Here is a 21770-nt window from a genome sequence, read left to right as displayed (position 1 = left end):
GGTATTATTTTAGTATATACATAACATTCATAAAAATACATTAAAATGTGTATTGATGTCTTACGAAATTACATCATTTTAGGAGTGTAAAATTCGAACTTATAAACATTAGATCTATGTTTTAGGAGTCTTGAATTCTTTGGCTGCTCTGTCCAGTAATGGGACATTGATGTTTGTTAAGTCATTGTTTCAAAAGACTCATAAAATCGAAGAGGCATTGCATTTTTTTTTATGCTCAATATAAAAATAAGTATTTCACATGGAGCGACTGCCTATTAAAACCTCCACTATTTTGAGCATACTGTAAATTGAAAATATACCATTTTAAATTGAAGAAATACCTTATATATGCTAGGTAATTATGCACAAACAATAACCAGACTTTCATACTAATATTAATAATTAATACCTGCATTAAAATCGTTAGTCGTAAGCCGTATCGCAACAAGGAGCGGCTTACTGGCTTAGAACCCGGTATTAATCCTTTATGTAGCATGAAGGTAGCTCCTTTGTGCCTGTGACTCGGCCCTCCACCGATAAGCCTGATCTATCTAGTTATGTCGGTATTGTATGGGTAATGGGTTCATATTAGTGATCGGATATAAAGCATGTATAATTTAGGTGCTGTAGTATATGTTATAGGAACAGTAGTCTGTATTTGATTTTGTTTAATCGTTTTTAAGGTTATGTTCGTGAAAATCTTTTTAGTGTTTTAGCTGTGAAAATGTAGACAGTCTTTTTCATGTAATATAATGTATAATTATTTGATGAAAGCGCGCTGTTTATGAAGGTCCTAGATTAGGATTATATGTCGAGCAAATAATTGTCAAGTTATGTGTAAAGAATTATTAAGTTACTTGGCATAGAATTCTTTAAATTAAACAACTCGCATAAAATTATTTCTGACTATTTATTACGCTTACTAAGCCGCTAAGGTTGCACTTGCCGTGGTCGCAGGCTGACTGGAGCAGCGATGGCATATAGTAACACAAATCTATACTAATATTATTCAGCTGAAGAGTTTGTTTGTTTGAACGCGCTAATCTCAGGAACTACTGGTCCGATTTGAATTTTTTTTACAGTGTTGGATAGCCCATTTATCGAGGAAGGCTGTAGGCTACATATCATCACGCTACTACCAGAACAGAGTACCAGTTACAATTGTTACAAAAACGGGGAAAATTTTGACCCATTCTCTCTTATGCAAGCGAAGTTGCGCGAGTGTGTGTACAATATAATGTTGGTAACCGCGAGGACAGTGCACAGGTAGTCTCTCGGGTTGAAGGCTATTTCCCGTCGCAGCGACGCGCCGCTCTCAGGAAATTGTGCAGTTGCCTCCTTGAGCCTTTGTCTGATGTGTCTTTGTAACTCGTGTCCTGCGTGAGCCTTTGTGTTTTAATAGTTTCTATTTTAATACTAGTTCCTACATTTGGTTCTGCTGACTAGGAATTGGTTAAAAGGAATACAAATTTTCGTTTTTTTTTTCTGCTAAGTGTATTAAATGTCTTATTAGAAGGTCCAGGTGTATGCGTAAGGTGCAAACAGTTTTTACTCAGACATATGATCAGAAGGGCGATTTTCTACTACGGCCTATGTAGCTATCGATGTCTGAAAAAGCCCCTACTATCTTTCACCGGAACCATTTACTTAAAGTAATTTTAAATTTCGGGCTCACGGATTAATCATTTCAACGACTTTTTCTTGGCACATCTTAGGTACATTTAAGTATTTTTATTGAATAATGACAATCAACAAAATTTTATTTTGTTATATTAGGTATATTTTAATGAGTTATTTCTCGTTGTTGTGCAGGTGATTCCAGCGATGTTCCACACGGCAAGCATCTGGTTAACGTTAGCACTAGCGGTACAGCGGTACATCTACGTCTGCCACGCGCCCGTCGCTAGGACTTGGTGAGTTTATTTTATTTATTAAAAAGTATTAATTTCTGTTTTTCTTCTTGTAAAATTTTTCAGGCTTTCTAATGACTTTCTATAGTTATGTATGTATTCGTAGCAAAACATCGTGATTAAACCTTGCATACCTAAAAGATCTTTAAAAAAGCTCTTTAGGGCTTACAATATTCTCAACCCATACTTGATCAGCGTGGTGAAATCAAGACCTAAACCATCCCCTCTATCGTTTCTTGAGAAGACCGTGGCCAAGTACACAAATATTTTTTCAATGTAGAAACATCGCAAAACCGTGCAAGTTACGCGTCTGCCATTTTCACTGTGCCACAAACGTCAACGGCATCTATCATATGCACAACAGTCATCTTGCATAACATATCTTAAGTATTTGGGTCACTTCTACACCAAAAAGCACATTTTCGGTATAATACTAACACACACGACAGGTACTCAGACAGACGGAAATCAAATGCCTTGGACATGAACAACCTGATACTAATTTCCGGCCGATGATATATCTAATGCCAAATGCCAGTCGTAATAGCTATATAGCGAAGAAAATGTACCTCACAACTAAAACTACGCTACGCTTAGGAACTAAAACTTTATCAATATTATTTTATCGTAACTTAATAGGTATAATTTTATTCAGGGAAGAACTTTTACTTTTTGACACTAGTTACTAATGCCGTTAGCAAACTGTCATTTTTATATGAGCTTTAACGCTATTGAATAGATAGACTACCGCTAAATGTACCTCAGAAACCGGAGGCAAGTACCGGGGGTACGTCAAAGTTATTAAAAGCGAGGTTCTAGGATTAAAAATCAAGGCAAACCTGCCACAAACTTGAAGTTATGGTAGATTTACAAAAATAGACTCTGCTTGAGGGTTAAATAAAAAACCTTGTATGCCTGATAGGTATTTTTAATTAGTTTCTTAAAAGTCTTGGAAGAACTAGAAAATGTTTGGTTTGCTGTGATGGTGTGTGTGTTTGAATAGATCCCTGAGTGGTTTATATTTTAGGCCTAATAAGTTTTCAAAAGTCAACCATTTTGATCATGATTTCAAACGCTATTACTCTATTCTCTTTGTATATACTACACCATTCAACGCGGCTTTACTGAAACTAATACCTAGTTGACATACAAATATAGCACAATTAACATTCATTTCATACATACATTATGTATGAACATGAGTATCTCTTCAAATATCTGTTTGATGAATACGCACTTAATGACGTAGAGTACTGTATAGTTGATGGTACTAATTATGATGATAGTTAATATATGGCTACTGAGAAAGGCGACCGAGATCGTTTGAGGGCTTATAGGATAGATTATTTCTTATTACTGATTTTACACCCTAAGCCTAAGGGCGCGTTCCTATTTTGTCATAACGATTAATTTATCGTTGGACGACTGTCGTCTCTAGCTGTTCCCATTATAACGATTGCTTGTCGTCAAAAAAAATATCGTTTAGTGGCTGTCGTATCTAGCCGTCCCCACTGTCACGATAATCTGTCATCACTGCAAAAAAATGTCGTAGACGACAGTAAGTCGTGTCGTTCTATATGTGAACACCTCCATTTAAACATATAAGCAACGACACTTAAAACTACAACGCGCCCCAATTATGCATATTCTGTGTCCATTGAATTCATGATAGAGTAATATTGCATAGGTCAAATAAAAAATTGGCTGGCCTTTAAATTTATTGCTACATAGATGTAATCACAGCGAAATCTGTCAATTTATATAAAATCTTCTCAGGTGTTCTTAGGCCTATAATGTTTTAATATTAAATATATTGCAATAATTTTATCTCATAGTTAATTCTTTCCCGCAGCGACGAAACGAGAAGATTTTTGTTTTTTATTCTTTGCATTATTCTTTTTATTTCTTTTTGCACTATTTGAATGTTTGTGTTTCTGTCTGTGGTCTCTATTCGAATAGTTGAAGGGTACTTGTACAGGGAAATCCTCTTCATCACTGTCCGATTCGTCTGAGAAGAATTTCTTCTGAATGTATTCAGGCCTGTCTGTAATTTCGCCAAAATTGTCCGAACTGTCCTCGTCGTTATAATTATATCGGTCTTTTTCATTCTGTTCACTGTCGTCGCGATTATTACTATCATTTTGTAATTCATAATTATTATTATCACGATTTTTATCATAATATTTATCATTCTGGTTCTCGTCACTATTGTCATCACGATTTTGGTCGTTATATTTATAATTCTGGTTTTCGTTACTTTTGTATTTATAATTTTGATTCTCTTCATCACGATCGTTATAATTGTAGTTATTATTCTGATTATCGTCACGATCGTTGACGTCATCGTAAGAGTTGTCTATTTTATTTTGGTTATTATTCTGATCGTCATAATTTTCATCCATGCTGTCTTCTTCTTTGTTATAAGAATTATCCTGTTCGTCACTGTAGCGGTTTTTATTATTATTATTTTTATTAGATTCTGAACTCTCCGAGTCGTCTTTGTTACTAGTTTGATAGTACACTTGCGACACAGCATCTTTCAATATCTTTAATTCATCTCTGTTCAAACTAGAGTGCCTGATGACCTCCTGAAAATAAAACCAAAATAAGATTTTAATTTTTGACTAACTATAATTCCGTGTGGGCGATCAGTGAGGATCAGAAACTCAGGCGCTGGAAAGACCGTTTTTCGTCCTCTCGAAAGCATGCAAGTTTGCTTGTTCAAGTGCTAGATTTATTTTTTATTTCTATATAAACTCCATTTTTCTTGAGATATTTCCAAAAACCGATCCGGACGCTACTTTGCATCCACAATAAACATAGAAACGGCAAATAGTGGGTTCGATTACCTTTGCAAACATATCATCTTCGAGTATAAAGTACAGTAACTTGTAAAGAGTAATAGAAAAATTCCCCGTAATTTCAACACCTGTGGATAATTCATTGAAAAAGCTATTACCAATAAAGTTCTTACAATAATTGCCTCCAAAGTATCGATGGAGTTCTCTCCGATGCCATCGTTCTGACGTATGTTTACTGTTGGAGCTGCCTGGGCATACACCTGAAATTACACTTGTTATAGAAAATTCAAGTTTAATTCTTGAAAGAGGCTGTATTGGTACGCGTGACGTGTCAGTATCGTATGTGTCATATTGAATCTTTTTAAAATCTTCCGTATGATAGTCATAAATTTAACCCATTAATGTTCAAAAAGTCGAGAGCAGGCACGTGAGTTGCAGAGGTACAATTGATGGGTTAAAATCTGTCTATTTTCAACAAATTAACCCGATTTTACGGAATACGTTTTATGTCAATACATAATATCTGCTTCTACATGAAATTCGTAAACGTAAAAAGATTTTCCGCGCATAAAATATCCTTCATGTTAATTCTAGTTTTAAACTGTCTGAGTCTTCGTCCAATACGTTTAAACGTGAAAACTAACAAATATTGATACATTAATAACCCATGGAAAGTTGCATTTAAAATACCTAATAATTTTAGTAGAAATCATTTTCCCGAAACATACGCTGCTGAGACGTGGCTCACCTTTGTACGTTAAAATTAACTCCTAGAAACGGTGGCAACGACATTTACAAATAAAAATAAATAACCAAAATAACAGAACACAAATATAAATTAAAAATAACACACTTACAATTAATAGACAAGTTAACGCAATGAATACCGCCATTTTAATGTCTGAGTTATTTCGCAAAATAACTGTTTAAATACTTATGTTAGATTTTAAATTAAGCGTCAAGTATTTTTTATCGTTTTGTGTATAAACAGGAATTATTAATTAGTTTATAATGTGCCGTGAACATTTTATAGATTACACTTCGTTTCATAATAAACTCCAGTATTGTTAGGATTTTTTATCTATACCTACTTTTTACTTTACTGTACTCTGTTCTTATTATATTAATATTTTTCTATTTTAATTATGCTCCGGACAATGTAACTCTATGAATCATACTTCATGAGACCCTTCAATTACCATTTTGTGTAAAAATGTAACCTAAAAAATACATAATTTACATGGTCAAAGTAAAGTTTACCCATATCACGATTATTTCCTGAAATATGCTGCGGGTTCGTAAAAAACTTTTACTTTTAGCCCCAGCAGAAAGTGTATACATATACACATACGTTTCGCCGTTTAAAATTGTATCCCATATAATAGGGAGCCAGCCTACAGCGATCTACATTCACAACTGACTACTATTTCAACAGAAACCGGAAAGCTTTGTAGCGCTCGTCCTGACCAGGGAATCGAACCCGAGCCCTCATTATCACGCTCACACTCGGGCCATAGAGACAATTTCTAGACGTTAACGAATTAATCTATACGTCATAACACATTCCAAACTTACCACAAGTTTTCTCATACCTATTTTAATTATTATTACTGTCATGTTAAATTAACTGTGAAATTACCTCGATAAAACTTATAATTAGTGTTAACGATAAATTATTTTTTTAATTAATATTTTCAATCCGAAATTAAAAACATGTCTTCAGTGCGATAACGAATATTTAATATTATTGCATTATTTTCTAGTAATTATATAAGTCAACAGCCTGGTCGTTTATTATAAAATGATTCGTTGAAATAAATTATTATTCTTTATTACGTCAGGGCCACGTATGTATGGGGCATTATGAAGTATTCACAGTTTGGCGATTGCCACTCGATGGCTCAACTTATTATGATATATTTTTTTGGTTAGCTTCGTTACGATCCTGGTGTTATGCCTAATTCCGGCCAATAACACAGTATCAAAAGATATCTAAACTCGTATTTTGCGATTGCAAAGCAACCATGTTTACAAGTGGCCAATTTTCATTATTTTGCATAAAAATATTGTAAGGACGATATAACGGTCAATCCCTTATCAAAAATATAGTCAACGTTTTCGAAGACACGTGCAAATTTTATTTGACAGACTGCCGTTTTATCTTTTCCTCATAACACGAAACAAATTATACATATAGGCGTAAAATTTAATTTATTAAAAGGTTGACTACCCCATCGAATACCAACCAACAGTTGAGCTCCCCTGGTCACGTACCTGCAATACTATTTCAGTTATAAAAGTGGAAACATAAACAAGTCGAAATACCGCGAAACATAAAACATTCGGTCAGTACGCTTTCCGTTCACAAATGTCATAAAAATGTTGTAAAAACTATTTTTAATTTACACGGAAATGTTTACGTTAGAAGTCAGGTGTAAATAAATTACGGTAAATTATTATTCGAGTTTGTGTGTGTCAGGCAGAGGGCAAAAAAAATAACAACTGATCAATTTGTAATAGTATTTTTTTATTCTTGTAAATTTTTTTCTCAATGTTTACGGATTTTCCCAACATCATATTTCGTTCCAAAATCAGATTTTTATTGCGATTTTTCAGTTTGGAAACCACATTCGAAAATTCGTGGTCAATTAAAATCGATTACTACGTAATTAATAGATACCAATTAATTGATGAAACGAACTAATTCAGATATCAAATTGTAAATTACATTAGTTATTGTTTTTCATATTTTCGATTTTATGATTCAAAATAAACGTTTCCACGGAGAGAGAAAAAATGTTTTAGTAACCGAAACTAGTTTTGATCTTTATCCTAGTGGACGTTTAAGTCAATTCATAGAACTAGTCTAATAGAACTTAACTTCACAGTAAACTATTTCCATAAATACTCGTATTTACAAAGTAACCCAGTTAATATTTGAGGTAAATCTTTAGCAGACGCGAGGAAAGACCCTTAATCCATTCGTTGTGGTACGAACAATGGCTCAGGCGGCTAATTTCAGACCCCTGCAACGCAAATTGTGCGGAAAAAATATATCCCGGCCTCCTTTTGTGGATATTTTTCATAATAATGGTAATGTCACCCGCTATGGTCGAAGGTAGGGAATATTTAAAGTTAATGGAGTGACTTTGTCGGTCTAGGAAAGGTGGAATATGAAGTAATGAGCGAGGGTTTCTGACAGTTTATGGTGGTCGTTAACCATTGTACTGTGTGGTTTCGGACACAGGCTATTTATTTTTTGTGAATCAGCCATCTGCAATTTCACATTTTAAGCCGAAGCAGTACTTCTTGGCTTGTGAAACGTGTAAGCAACCGTTGACTCCCAGAACCATATAATTGTATCATGAAAAGAAACTTGTATCTTTATAACAGTAGTAGTCAGACTTTTGTTATTTTCTATGTTAGACCACCAAAAGACATACATAATTTCCACCATACCAATTTACCAGTAATTTTCATTATACCAAGTAGCATTCTTTGGTCTCTACCAAAGAATGTTACTTGGTATGATCCTAACAAACTTTCCTTACTTCATTCACTTCCATACATGTTGTTATACAGGACCGGCGGTTAACCTTTTTGCTCTCTAGGTGTCTCTCTAGGCGTATCCTTCCGGCGTTTACAATACGAAACAGTCATAATTAATTTGGGCTTCAGACGGAACAGTATTTAAATATCATAAATAAGAATATTTTCTTACAGTATTCGAAGGTTGTAAGCTACAAAAATGACCTATTTGTAAAGAGTTTTAAGAAAAAGTTATATTCATTTTTGTTGCCAATATTCAATTTTGTTGGGTCATTAAGCAACAAAAATGAATATAACTTTTTCTTATAACTCTTTACAAATAGGTCGTATTCAATAAGCTAGAACTAGGTTATACTAAAATTAATTTGACTGAAAATATTTACGTTTTCATTGACTCTAGAAATCGGATTTTGCTGAAAAGATTTATTTAGCCTTTGGAAGGTTAAGTAAGTTTTTTTCGATAGGTAAATAAGTTTGGAGTGTATATGACAGGTCGAAAAGTGGGTCATAGTATTCTGAAATTTATTCGAGAAAGTAGGGAAAAAAGTTTTTTTTTCACACGTTTTTTATAAAACATCAGTAGTACTTTCTTATTTAAAGGTATAAATAGGAATAATAAAGTCTATATATTCCTTTTTGTATACAAACTTCACATAAACGTTTATTTATTTATTCTTTGGCAACCAAACGGTATATAATTATGGTAAAATAGGTTTATAATAATAAATCTGTAACTTAAGCCTAAAAAGTTTCCACAGATGTTACGCTTTTGTCACATTTAACTTTTAAGAAATATTACAAACATGAAACTTTGTGCAGATAGAAGTATGCAATGTTTGTATGTCTGCTACGCTTTCACACAAAAACGACTGCATTAATTTTGATGAAATTGATCAGAGATAGAATATTTAAATATTTAACATGCAGACAGTTTTTAACCTGAGATATTTTTGTATACGACACTTTTACTTATAACGTGTACGAAGTCGCGGGGATTTACTAGTACAAGTAACTATAGGATAAGTACTTCAAATATTGAACAAATATCAATGTAAAAGCAGACTGCGATACAATGAACCAAAACTTCATTAAAATTGCTTTTAAGGCGTCGCCTTTATGTAATCCATTCTTTTGCGCGAACCAACGAAATTATATTTACTTTGCCACTGTTAACGCAACAGATATTAATTCTAAGTTATGAAGGAAAACATTTGAAAAATGACTTTCATATTTCACTAGCGCTAGATATTAAAAAGGAGCTGTATATATGTATAAGATTGTTTTAAATATGCTTTGCCGTCGCCGTTTCATTTTCTGTAGCAATGGGAAGGAGACGCATTTTACCTTAAAATGCCTAACGTTTCGGTGCAGGTTGCACTCGCTGTGGTCGCAGGCTGAGTAATTCCCGTATTCTATTATACATTAAACATGCAACGCGAGAGTTTAAAAGTTATGAATAGGAAGGAGTGCATGATTGATCTCTAATAGAGATAACGCGATGATAAAGATCCTTTTCTAGAAGGATAACCTGTAGCAGCCGGTGACAGAAGAGTTTTGAAGCCCAGGGAACAAACAGGCTTTTGCTAAATACTGGGACACAGAACCAGGATGCATTTTTATTAAGCCTGTTTAAATGTTCTACTACTAGGCAACGATCTCCCTTCCTTTTACACCACCCTATTTCAAATAGCAAAGACACCGAATAAGTATTTTCAAAACATAAAACTCCCTAATTAAATTCAATATTTTTATTTATTTTCGCGTGCAAAATTTCACATGCAGTCCCAGTTTTTACCTCAACTTTCTTACAAATATCATCAGTTTTATGATTCAGTCAATATCAATATATTCTCCATAATATCACAATCAAAACTAATTAACTATAGCAATAAACAGTGACAAAAATATTCGTAGGGGACACTCCAACTTTCTCGGATATCGTTTACGACGTCACATCAAAATTGTGCAAATAATATAAAATACGAAGGTTATACTCTTTTTATTTGATGTTGATTTCTTGAAGGTCAATTGACTGATATCAATTTTTACCAAAAAAAATATCAAGTTGATTTAAGGGATGGATACTACCTACTTAATAAATTCTTCTTAACGTGGATTCGATTTCCACACGGAACAATTATTTGTGGACCGCACAAATTATTTTTCCGGGTCTGGTTTTACTTTGATTCCGTTATTTGTATGTTCGTAAAAATCCCCGCGACACAAGAACTCTCTTTAAAACAAATAAAAGATTCGTATAAAAGACGATATATTGCATTTTGGCAATTTAAAATACTTTTCATCCCGTCTTGAATATTTGAATATTAGGTTCAGACTTACTATGAGATAAACCTTAAAAACGATATAATATGCTCAATCGCCATTTCTATTCATGAACCAACCGAATTCAGCTCGAAAATCGGTCAAAAAGCTTTTAATAAGTGCCCATCGTTGATCTTAATATGATTGTCAATAAACATTAAGCAGTGATTAGACAAACGAACTGACACATTGTTGAGTAATCACTCGATCGGGGTCAGAGCCTCATAATCGTTCGCCCACTCTCCATCACCACTCAGACGTCAGATAGGAAGAACATTGCTATTGATTCATGTGACCAGATATTTTGTAAGTACTTGGGACACCCGAACAAAAATTGTATGATCGCTTGCGTATAAACTGTCGTCCTCTGTTGTTGTTGTTTGTCGTATGGTTAGTGGTCAACCTAGTGTCAAAGTTGTTCATGCCGCCCGAGAGACCTTTGACATGGCTTACACTTCTGTTTAAACCCAAAGGTATTTTAATAAGTCACCTATTTTTAAACTATCTTTATGAGGAATTTTATAAAAATTGATTCTGTGGTTTAGCATTTAGTTTAATAGATAGTCTCACATTTATATTTGATAAGTTAATACTTGCGTTTTCCATCGCTTGAGAGAATTTACTGGTGTAAAATATATCCTATGTTAGTTCAGGTTATTAACTATCTGGCGTTCAAATATCATTGAAATCTATTCAGAAGTTTTTGCAAACATACGAATGTCATCACAAACTTTCGCATTCATAATGTACAGATTTTAATCGTAAAAACCAAAATACTACAAAAAGTACCTGAACAGAAACGAAAGAAGCGGTTATTAATATTAATAAAGTATGCTATTGATAACCTCAAGCCCATAACAAAATACCCTACGAATAATTAACACCAGTCTCAATTTTCACTAAATCAATATGGTTCCTCTACTAACCCTAATCCTGACAGATGACATTTGAATTGTATTACCGATTATTGTTTTACGTTAAAAATAATCTTATTCGCGTAGGTTTTATGATCTTAAGAAGTTCTAATAAACAAACAACCTTGGAATATAGATCAATTTATATTTAATCGTGTTGGTTCTAGTACTATATATCGTATTAAACTCCTACGCAATACGTTGGTGTACGGCGTAGTGTTATTCCTTTAGTTTGTTGATTTACGAATAATTTCGTTTTAGTAAATATCTTTCTGTAGTCTTTAGTAAGTCGGTCTTTCATTTGGATGTCAATTGTCTAAACAAGAAGGTCTGGTCTGCTGCTGCTTTTTCATCGGATTGATTTATTATGTACTGATTTTAAGTATATATATATTTTTACTTAAGCCTTTATGAAGTCTTTATAAAACCTAAGAAATTTTTTAAAATTTCTCATTCAGATATAGTAAGAATAAGTATAACACATTGTCAGTATTTTAATATAATAAAGAGTAAGAACACAAACATTGAATCATATCGTGTAATACCATTTTCATTATTCTTTTACAATATAACACTATACCCTAACTGGGAAACAAACCCAACACCTTACCTCTACTCATTAAAAACAATCCTCTAACTTAAATCAAAATAATCTGGCCAACTATTTCCATTCACTCTTACAAAATAGCTGGGTGTTACCCAGTTATTTTGCACTATATTCCATAGTAACAAAGTCTATATTCGTTTGCACAGGTGCACGATGCCTCGTGTGATGAAGTGCCTGGTGTACATCGGCGTGGCCGCGTTCCTGCACCAGCTGCCGAGGTTCTTCGACCGCCGCTACGTGCCGCAGTTCACCGTCTGGAGGGGGCACCTTGAAGAGGTTTGCAGGGTAAGCATACAAACAAACAAAAGTTAATACTTCAGACCATTTCTGCCTTACTTTAAGAACCCTGCCTCACTAGGACGCCATGGCGCCATTAGCATTCTCACTGGGTCCACCACTTGGCTTAGAGCCCTGCCTCACTAGGACGCCATGGCGGTGTCGCTGGCTACGTACCTAAGCAGTTAATATTAAAACGAAAATAAACGTATAATTCTTCAAAATGTAGTTCATATTGAATGCTAGAAATTCGCATGTCCCGTACACTATTACATATTGTGTGGATTAGTGCGAGTGACGTGCGATATATTAGACGTCGCGCGACGCTTCACAACATAACACAACGTAACAACATGCTCTGATTTAATACTTGGATGTCAAACGCGTTTAGAGCATTTACATAGTCTATTTGAAATAGGTTGTTTACAGAGTCATGACCAAACGACTTATAATATTTATTTCTAATGCTCTAATTATCGGCAATGGAAGAATTATCAAGAATATTCTTGAAAACCTGATCAACGCCTAACCCATGTTGAGAAATAAGTAATTTTTTTCAAATAATGAAAAATGTTTGTTAATCGATAGCAATATGTGTAGGAAATAATTTTCATTTTTTTTATTTGCTCGAGACAAACAACACACTAAATAATTGTCTGTAAATTTCAACATTAGCCGAATTTCGATAACGAAGCTTACATAATTAAAATATTTTTTACGAGACCACTAATATTAGGGCAGAAAAAACTGGCCAAAGCCAAAAACTGATTCCATCGGCTTAAACTTTAATCAACTAGAAAACACAAATAATGAACCATCAAAATGTTTACCTTCTTACTATCATATAAAGGAAATCACTTAAAATCATCCCACGCACTATTAACTCTCTATTCAACCATAAGTAAGTAAGTTCGATTAAATTTACCAATCCTTCCATAACGACAAGCGTATTAACGATTGATAAACCTTTACGACCTTCTCCCGGGGGACCAACAAATCGGTTTATAAAGGTACCTCATTAGGTATTATCCAGTTTTTGAAATGGAAACAAATTGCGGCCAATTGCCGTTCACTAGATTGTCGAGATAATCTGAAATGGTATATTTTGATGAAAAAATCTGGGACATTTTGCTGATTTTATTACTTAGGTAAATCTTATCAATTTTGAAGAAAATGTACTCATATTATTCTTTTTCCATTGACATTTAAACGTTAAAAAAACCTTTACTGCGCACGTTAAATTTTTTTACTTTATTTTTAAACATTTGCGACCATAGAAATCATTATTCCATTCATTTATATAGCTGATAGCCTATGATTATGTTTGAAAACACTTAAATATTTTAACCTAGGCTTATAACATTTAATATAAGCCAAAATACCCAACTTATGCTGTCTTAAAACTGTGTCCATGCATCTTTCTACTCACCAACACTCATTAATATACTATTTTCTCTCTATTCCAGATCGAGATGGCTCCATGGGTGCACGCGATCTCCCTCGACGTGTACTTCATCTCGTACTACGGCTTCAGAGTCCTGTTCGTTCATCTCATCCCCTGCACATCTCTCGTGGTCCTCAACGTCCTCCTCTTTAGGGCCATGAGGACCGCACAGATCAACAGGCAGAGACTCTTCAAAGAAAACAGAAAATCCGAATGCAGGAAACTTAGGGATTCAAATTGTACCACACTCATGTTAATCGTCGTCGTCACGGTATTTCTCTTGGTAGAAATTCCTGTGGCTGTCGTCACTATTCTTCATATTATTTCAAGTACTATTGTTGAGATTTTAGATTACTATATTGCTAATATACTGATTCTGATCACTAATTTCTTCATCTTAGTTTCTTATCCTATTAACTTTGCGATCTACTGCGGCATGTCCAGGCAATTCCGTGAGACTTTCAAGGAGTTGTTCATTAGAGGAGCGGTCACTAGTAGGAAAAATGGAGGTTCTAGTAGATATTCCCTAGTAAATGGACCTAGGACTTGCACGAATGAAACTGTGCTGTAAAGTTTTGTAAATATCTTATGACTAGTCTAAGTAATTATTGGATTTTGTTTCTCTACACTGTTAGAACATATCAAATGATTTAACTCTAGATTTTCGAAGGTTTTTACCTGTTTTTGTTGTTTTTTTTCTTTGACAGATTTGTTATTTTCTTCTCTCAAAACGAAAGCACAAGTTTTTTATATTAAATGTATAAAATAAGACGTTTATTTTCTACGAAATTAAGATTAAATGTAATGTATAACATTCGTAGGGAATCAACGTGACTTAGACTTTATACAAACTAGTTATGTGTAATAAATATCTAGAATAATATATTATTTGCATTTATACTTTGCAATTTGTATAAAATAAAGTTTACATTTAATTTCTTGGTACTTTTTCGCGGCTGTGCGGTTACCTGATCAAAAATATTTTTTCGTTAGAATTAAATATATTTTTTAAACTGATTAGCTGACCTCACGGCCTCAAATGGTGAGCCCCCATTTCGAAAAAGTATAAAATATTGTAAATGATATACGAAATATACTTTTAAAAAGTTAATTACGTTCTCAGTGTGCTTTTATTATGGAAAAAATATAATTAAAAAAATAATTTATAAAATATTTGTAAATTTATATAAAAATATTGTAAAAAAATCGTAGTTAAATGTGTAAATTGTGTAAGTATATATAATAAATAAAATGGTACTAAATATTTATGTTGTAATGTAATACAGATGTTTGTAACGCTTAAATACATAGTTTGATAGTCATGAGGGTAGGGCGAGATAATGTCGATGCATGATGACGTCATCGTGCTTTTATTTCGTTCTACCCTCATTTTACAGCGACATAGATGGAAATAATTTAAAATGTAAACATTTTTGTAAACTGATTCGGACCATGGCGAATTGAAAATTATGTTAGGTGCATATTATATTAAATTAAATAAATAAATTGTATAATACTACTTGTTTTATTTATGTCCACTAGAGGCCTTACTTGCCAGGGTCTTCTCTCAAATTGAAAGACAATTTAGGCTTTGAGTACATTATGTTAGCAAACTGCAGATTGAAGACTTTAGAACTGCACAGAGAGCTTTCAGACATGCAAGTTTTTCTTACGATGAGTTCATTCATCGTTAAAGATAAGTATTTCTATTATAACCAAAATAACAACATAATAGGGAGCCGGTTGAATACAAGGTTTGCGGTCCACGGAAGTGTACATATTTAATTAAAAATTTAGATCATCAGCGACCAAGTTTTGGCTGCTGGCGGTGGCATTTTTAATAATACAGATAGTTTCTTTTATAAAAACACAGCATTATTAATTATAATTAACAAAATCCGTGCATTAGCGCTCTGATATGCAACTTATTTCTACTACTTTAACAGAGTTTTTTTTTCATAAAAAAAACCTTAAAATCGTTAAAAACTGAAATATACCAACACAGTAGCCAATCTATTCTCGATACCTATATCAGACCAGGTGCACACTTTCTAGCGATGTACAGAATGCACAGTCTGCAGTACATTCAATATCGTGTACACCTGCGAATTTCGCTCCAAACCTTATTACTGCAGAAATTTGAAGCAAGCTTTGAAATCGTACTAAATTGCTATAGAAATGCATATGATTACCTTAGTTTGCATAAAATTGATTGGTATTTGGGATTTAGTGGTTTTGGTAAGACTAAACTTACTAATTAAATATTATTTTTGTTTTTACTAGAAGAAAGTGGTAAAAAGCCGTGATCGTAGTATAAGCAGTCACTTACTTACATAAATAACTTTCACTCACGTTTTACCATTAATTTTGTTCGTCTTTCAGGCGTAACTATTCCCTAAATATATACCGGGCACTTCACTAAGCTTCATTTAAACAGAAACAGCAAATACCCAAAGTATATACTGTGCTACGGAATCGAACCCAAGACCTCTATCTTAGACCACCTAAAATTTAATGAACTATAGTATCTAATAACCAAACTTAGATTGTCAAAAATCTCAAACTAAGCACATATTCAATCTAAATCGAAAACACTTAACCCAACCTGGCAATCGAATTCAAGACTTCAGGCCACCTTACACTTAACAAACTAAAGTGTACACAGTCAAATCTGTAATCAGGCACATATTCAATGTAATCAGCACTCTGATGTGTGTCGTGTGAACGCTCGAATCACAACTAATGACAAAGCGAGGAGTTGACGGTAATCACGCTTAATTGTTCTATACACTATCACTAAAGATATAAATTAGGTCGGGGGAAAAGTCTTTTCGCTTTATAGTATGTATGAACTTGTAATAAAATCTCTTTGGCTTCAAGAATCACAAATGAGTACACGGTTCATTAGGTTTTTTTCAGTGAGCTCGTGAGGTATCCAAATATCGAGCTTTTTTGTGTAGAGAAAAGATTTTATTACAAGTTCATACATACTATGCGAAAAGACTTTTTCCCCGACCTAATAGAACTAACATCCTACTAATATTAGAAATGCGAAAGTTTGTGAGAATGTATGTATGTATGAATGGATGTTTGTTACTCTTTCACGCAAACACTACTAAACCGATTATGATGAAATTTGGTATATAGGTAGATGAAGATTCAGAATAACACGTAGACTACTTTTATTCCGGAGTTCCCGAGAGATCGAGATTTACACGGGAAGGGTTTCCACGCGGATGATTTTGCGGGTGGCCTCTAGTACATAATATATTATATAATATATATATTTGCTTCTGTGGCGGCATCGATCGTAAAACTTAGGAACTAAAATAAATTAACAAAAAGTGCCTTTACAATCCGAAGACAATGATGACCAACTTTAAACACGTGCCAACAAAAAATTACTATCATAAAAATCCCTTCAAACTAGATCGTTGAACCTTCACCAAATCGAACTGATTAACTAAAGTAATACATTTTCCCTTTGTCCTTATTTAAGGGTGTAGGGTTCCGACCCTCGTTACGAAGGGACTCAGACTAAAATTGATATTTAACTTGGTCCCTAGGCGATGGAGACCTAATCCCAGCACTAATGGAGTAAACTACGCCTGTTTAATGAAAAGGAAGAATATTTACGTGATTTCTTTATAAAAGGATTATGTTGGTGAAAAGACATTTTTTATCGAAATTCGGTGAAAAAAATGCTCAAATGTTTATTTCAATCATAGTTCGTTGGAACATTAAAGTAAACAAAAAATACATTAATATTAATCATAGAGACTATAAATAAACACATTACCCTCCTTTGCGCCGCGCAGTAATAAAAGCAAAAGAATCTTCCTGTCGAAATATCCAAACATATTTTTATAATCTTGTGTTTTACTCAAAAGCATAAGAAAAGGTGTATGAAATATACCCACGTTTTGCTATTTACAATGTTATATGCAATAGGAGGCGATCCTATTGCCATCTACCGAGCACATTACCAAACTCCTGACTACTATATTGTAAATACACAAATTTAAGTTAGAAAAAATCAATAGTAATTTATGAAAATCGAACCCGAGACCTTGTGAACAGTACACTCAAACCACAGAGGCAGTCAAAATGCAATAAGTAAATTGACAAGTTATTGATTAATTGAAAGTGTATTGGTTATTGGAGGCTCCCCAAGGAATAGAGGCAACGGCCACAGAAGTAATAAGTCCAATGTCAAAGGAAATTCGTGATAATATGATATAGCTATCATGCGAAGATCTAGTTGCTAGCGACAATTTTGATATGGAAAAACGTTCATAAAAAGAGTTTTTGAGTAAATGAGAAGACACAGGAATCACCTAATTGGGTTGACGTAGTGACCTAAGTATTTTTTGCAAAATGGATTTGTAATATTTTTTATTTATTTACAAATGGGTTAACCTGTCTATAATAGCCAATTAAAAGCCTTTTGTGTTAATCTTGGCTATAAACTATCTCTGTACCAAATTTTATCAAAATCGACTAAGTATTTTTGCCTGTAAGAGTAACAAACAAACATACATCCATCCCCACAATCTTTCGCATTTTTTTACTTAGGATGCAATCGACGAAAATTATTCTCATAGCAAAATACATCTACAAACATAACAGGTAAACGATTATACAATAATACATCAATTAATATAAATACAGATGTAGATATAATTGGAAAAACATTGGTAGTGGTGGCATTTTTCACCGTGTCGGCCCCAGATGTCCTTTGTCATAACATTGACACGCGCTTGGTACCCCGTCATCGTTTACTGCCTATTATTGTGGTATAATTGGGCTATTATATATGTATTTATATTTATTTACTAGCTGACTCGCGCAACTTCGCTAGCGTCACATAAGAGAGAATGGGTCAAAATTTTCCCCGTTTTTGTAACATTTTTTACTAGTACTCGGCTCCTGTTAGTCGTAGCGTGATGATATATAGCCTATAGTCTTCCTCGATAAGTGGGCTAGGTAACACTGATGTTTTTTTTTAAATCGAACATTAGTTCCTGAGATTAGCGCTTTGAAACAAACAAACTCTTCAGCTTTATAATATTAGTATAGATAAGTATAAATATAGATTTTTTACTCTAAGAATATTTACAACATTTTTAACCATGCTTAAAGTACTTTAAACAGTGAATTGAAAAAGCAAACAAAAAAAGTATTCATAATGAATGTCAAATATGTATAACTAGGTGACCCGTGCAACTTCGCTTGCCTCACATAAGAGAGAATAAGTCATAATTTCACCCGTTTTTGTAACGTTTTTCAATGTTATTCTGCTCCTACTAATAATATATACTACTAATAAGCGTGATGATATATAGAATATAGCCTTCCTCGATAAATAGGCTATTTAACACTGAAATAATTATTCAAATCGGACCAGTAGTTCCTGAGATTAGCGCGTTCAAACAAACAAACAATCAAACAAACAAACTCTCCAGCTTTATAATATTAGTATAGATTACATATACTGCGGGTATACTGACAAAAACCGGGCGTATTAACCAACTTTATACTGCTATATGTCGCAAGATACCATCCGGATAACTCGTGATCCCATCATACGAACTATAGTATACCATGGTAAGTCACCAAAAAACATTTACAAAACTTCTTTTAAATAGGTTAATAGTACTCAAACATTGACACTATAACAGAATCCCATAAAAACAATTCCGGTATCGTTTATGGTGATATAACATAAGTTGAGTAATGAAATAAGGCGCGTCTATGATTGCCTGTAATTCGGTACAACGTGCCCGCCCCGTAGGGAGTGTACTGTCGTTTAATATAGAGAGAATTGCTCTTGGGTTTTTGAAGGTTATCGATGTACACTGGTTAGTTACTGGTTTCTTTAGTTAATAGTTGTTTTAGTGGTAAATATGAGCGTGTTTTGACTGCATACGTTAACCGTGCAATAGTGTCCATTTCAACCTTGAAACAAAATCTCTGATATCTGGTTACCATCGTTTCAACATGTTGAAAACCAGTCGAAAGTTGTTCAGAACCAGAAAAAAACAAAATTATTTATACACGTAACTTTTTATGACAAAATACTTAATTTTCAACATCTATAAGTTTTAAAATTGAATATATGAGAGTTCAGGAATCAGACACCGTGCATTTTACTACTGATCGTCAGACCAGAAAATTTAATAAAGGACGCAATTAGAAAACCACGAACAATGGTGAAGAAAAATTTTATGAAAGATCCTTATATCCATATAATGATACATAAGTGTATGATGTCATTGACCCCATTAAACATTTACAAATAATGTTCAATAAACAAACTTAGTCAGATTGGTTCACGTCTCGCTACGTATCATAATATTTCAATAAAACTTTATAGCTGATACACTCGCTGTGATTTGATTGAGCTATCAAATTATACAACTGTTTTCGGAATCGATTTCACTGAGTGCTATTGTCCGTTTCAAATGAATCTGTTCAAAATGGAAACGATTTTGAAACGAAAATAGATATTTTGATGACAGGGCAGTGATATTCTAATAAGCTTTGATTATTTTTCCATAAACGAAACCATTACTACTTTTATTTGTATTTTTCTTTTGTTTGTTTAATTCATCATCAGTGTATAAAATTGCTTCAGTATTTAATGAAGTCTAACCCTAGAGTGTCTTAATGCCTTATTATAGTTTCTTCATAACAAAAATCGTTTCTTTCTTAGTCAAAAATCTGTCTTTAGCAAAACGAATTTCCTTTTTTCCCGACTAAACTTGAGTTTTATTATAATTAGGGTTCCGTGTCTCGTACAGAGTCACACATAACTGGCGACAATAACAAGCGTATCTCGACTATCCATCTACCCGAATACCCTATAAACCAACTCATGGCTTACAGGCTGCGGGTGTTTCATGAGCGAAGCGGGCGGAAGCGCTGAGAGCAGGATTTAAAAGCAGAAATAAACATTATATCGATTGATAATAGTGATTCTATACAGGTGGTTCTCGGAACCTTAGTTTAGTACAAGCTTTTCGTGAGATTTTCTGTCAAAAAATGCTTCGTTATAAATTGAATATTCTGTTCTAAATACTAAATCTTGCATACTAATTTCGGTGAGATGTTCCGTATTATACCAACTCAGATCTTGTAACCAGGATTCAAACAAATAAAATATTGTTATTCTTACGAAGAGTTAATTAACTTCGACAGTAACGCTTAGGCTCGCTCTCTATTATATTGGACCGCTAGTATATCACAAAACATAGCTATATCAAACATTAGTGCCTTTAGCGTAAAGTGTAACAGGCATGATGTTAAAAATTAAAAATTGTTTTAAAATCTTGCTATAACCGCTCCGCTGCACGCTTCTCTATACGCTCCGTTACTCTAACACATCTCCCTGTCACACACACATAGTACATTTAATTACTTAATTTGGTTCTGTAAGAGGGCACGCCAGCGTGTGACGTCACCACTAAACCTTATGGGAAATGATATTTATTGGCCTCTCTTGTTTATGGACAGAAGTACGAATCAATTTTATGATACATGAGTTGTATGACGTGTGAAGAAAAACTATAGTGATGGAAAAATCTAGGTTTTAATAGTTTAACACCTAACTTTAGCTATGGTATTAATGGAAAAAGCCGTTTCCATGAATATCATAGCTACTACATAGCTGTAGTTAACGAAAGCGACTAATCATAAATATGATGCATTTATCATAATTTAAATTAATTAAATATAAAAAAATACGCCTATTTTTGGCACGGCTGAAGATCGTAGTTTGTTTTTGAAGGCATAAAATAATATACATGCTACGCATTATTAAGAATTAATCAAAAACTGCATCGGAAACACCATCTTTCAAACAAAAATAAAGAATCAAAATTAGTCCTCCCGTTAAAAAAATGCGTCGGACTTTTGAAAAACTTAAAACAAATCTGTCCCTATTTT

General features: G+C 33.5%; 2 protein-coding genes across 4 annotated transcripts in view; one reads left to right on the top strand and one right to left on the bottom strand.

The window, feature by feature from the left end:
- SPR (G protein-coupled sex peptide receptor) overlaps positions 1 to 15300 on the top strand; it is a 338586-nt gene extending 323286 nt beyond the window's left edge. For both annotated transcript variants that reach the window (XM_076131649.1, XM_076131648.1), the window contains 3 exons: positions 1813 to 1913; positions 12250 to 12388; positions 13846 to 15300. In XM_076131649.1, coding sequence (XP_075987764.1) covers positions 1813 to 1913; positions 12250 to 12388; positions 13846 to 14394 — 789 coding nt within the window. In that variant the 3' untranslated portion in view covers positions 14395 to 15300. The remainder of the gene's footprint in view (positions 1 to 1812; positions 1914 to 12249; positions 12389 to 13845) is intronic.
- Positions 3616 to 5693, bottom strand: LOC142984210 (uncharacterized). 2 transcript variants are annotated; one of them, XM_076131650.1, is made up of 3 exons: positions 5569 to 5693; positions 4870 to 4971; positions 3616 to 4498 (listed from the first exon to the last, which is right to left on the bottom strand). In XM_076131650.1, exons 1-3 carry the CDS (start codon positions 5602 to 5604, stop codon positions 3746 to 3748), a joined length of 891 nt encoding a protein of 296 aa, XP_075987765.1. In that variant the 5' UTR covers positions 5605 to 5693; the 3' UTR covers positions 3616 to 3745. The 2 variants fall into 2 exon arrangements, with proteins under 2 accessions (XP_075987765.1, XP_075987766.1); XM_076131651.1 differs by having other exon boundaries at positions 4885 to 4971.
- Positions 15301 to 21770: the final 6470 nt, after the last annotated feature.

This window comes from Anticarsia gemmatalis, chromosome 26 (assembly GCF_050436995.1).
Source record: "Anticarsia gemmatalis isolate Benzon Research Colony breed Stoneville strain chromosome 26, ilAntGemm2 primary, whole genome shotgun sequence".
Lineage (NCBI taxonomy): Eukaryota > Metazoa > Arthropoda > Insecta > Lepidoptera > Erebidae > Anticarsia > Anticarsia gemmatalis.
Note: the sequence above shows the minus strand (reverse complement) of the source record. Positions and strands in the feature narration are given on the sequence as shown.

Bases quoted from the DNA above. Each gene is read 5' to 3' on its own strand.
- LOC142984210 (XM_076131650.1), bottom strand. From the start codon at position 5,604: ATGGCGGTATTCATTGCGTTAACTTGTCTATTAATT. The intron at 4,972-5,568 runs GTAAGTGTGTTA...GTGTAATTTCAG, and splicing joins CGTTAACTTGTCTATTAATT to GTGTATGCCCAGGCAGCTCC. The intron at 4,499-4,869 runs GTAATAGCTTTT...TTTTATTTTCAG, and splicing joins TTATTGTAAGAACTTTATTG to GAGGTCATCAGGCACTCTAG.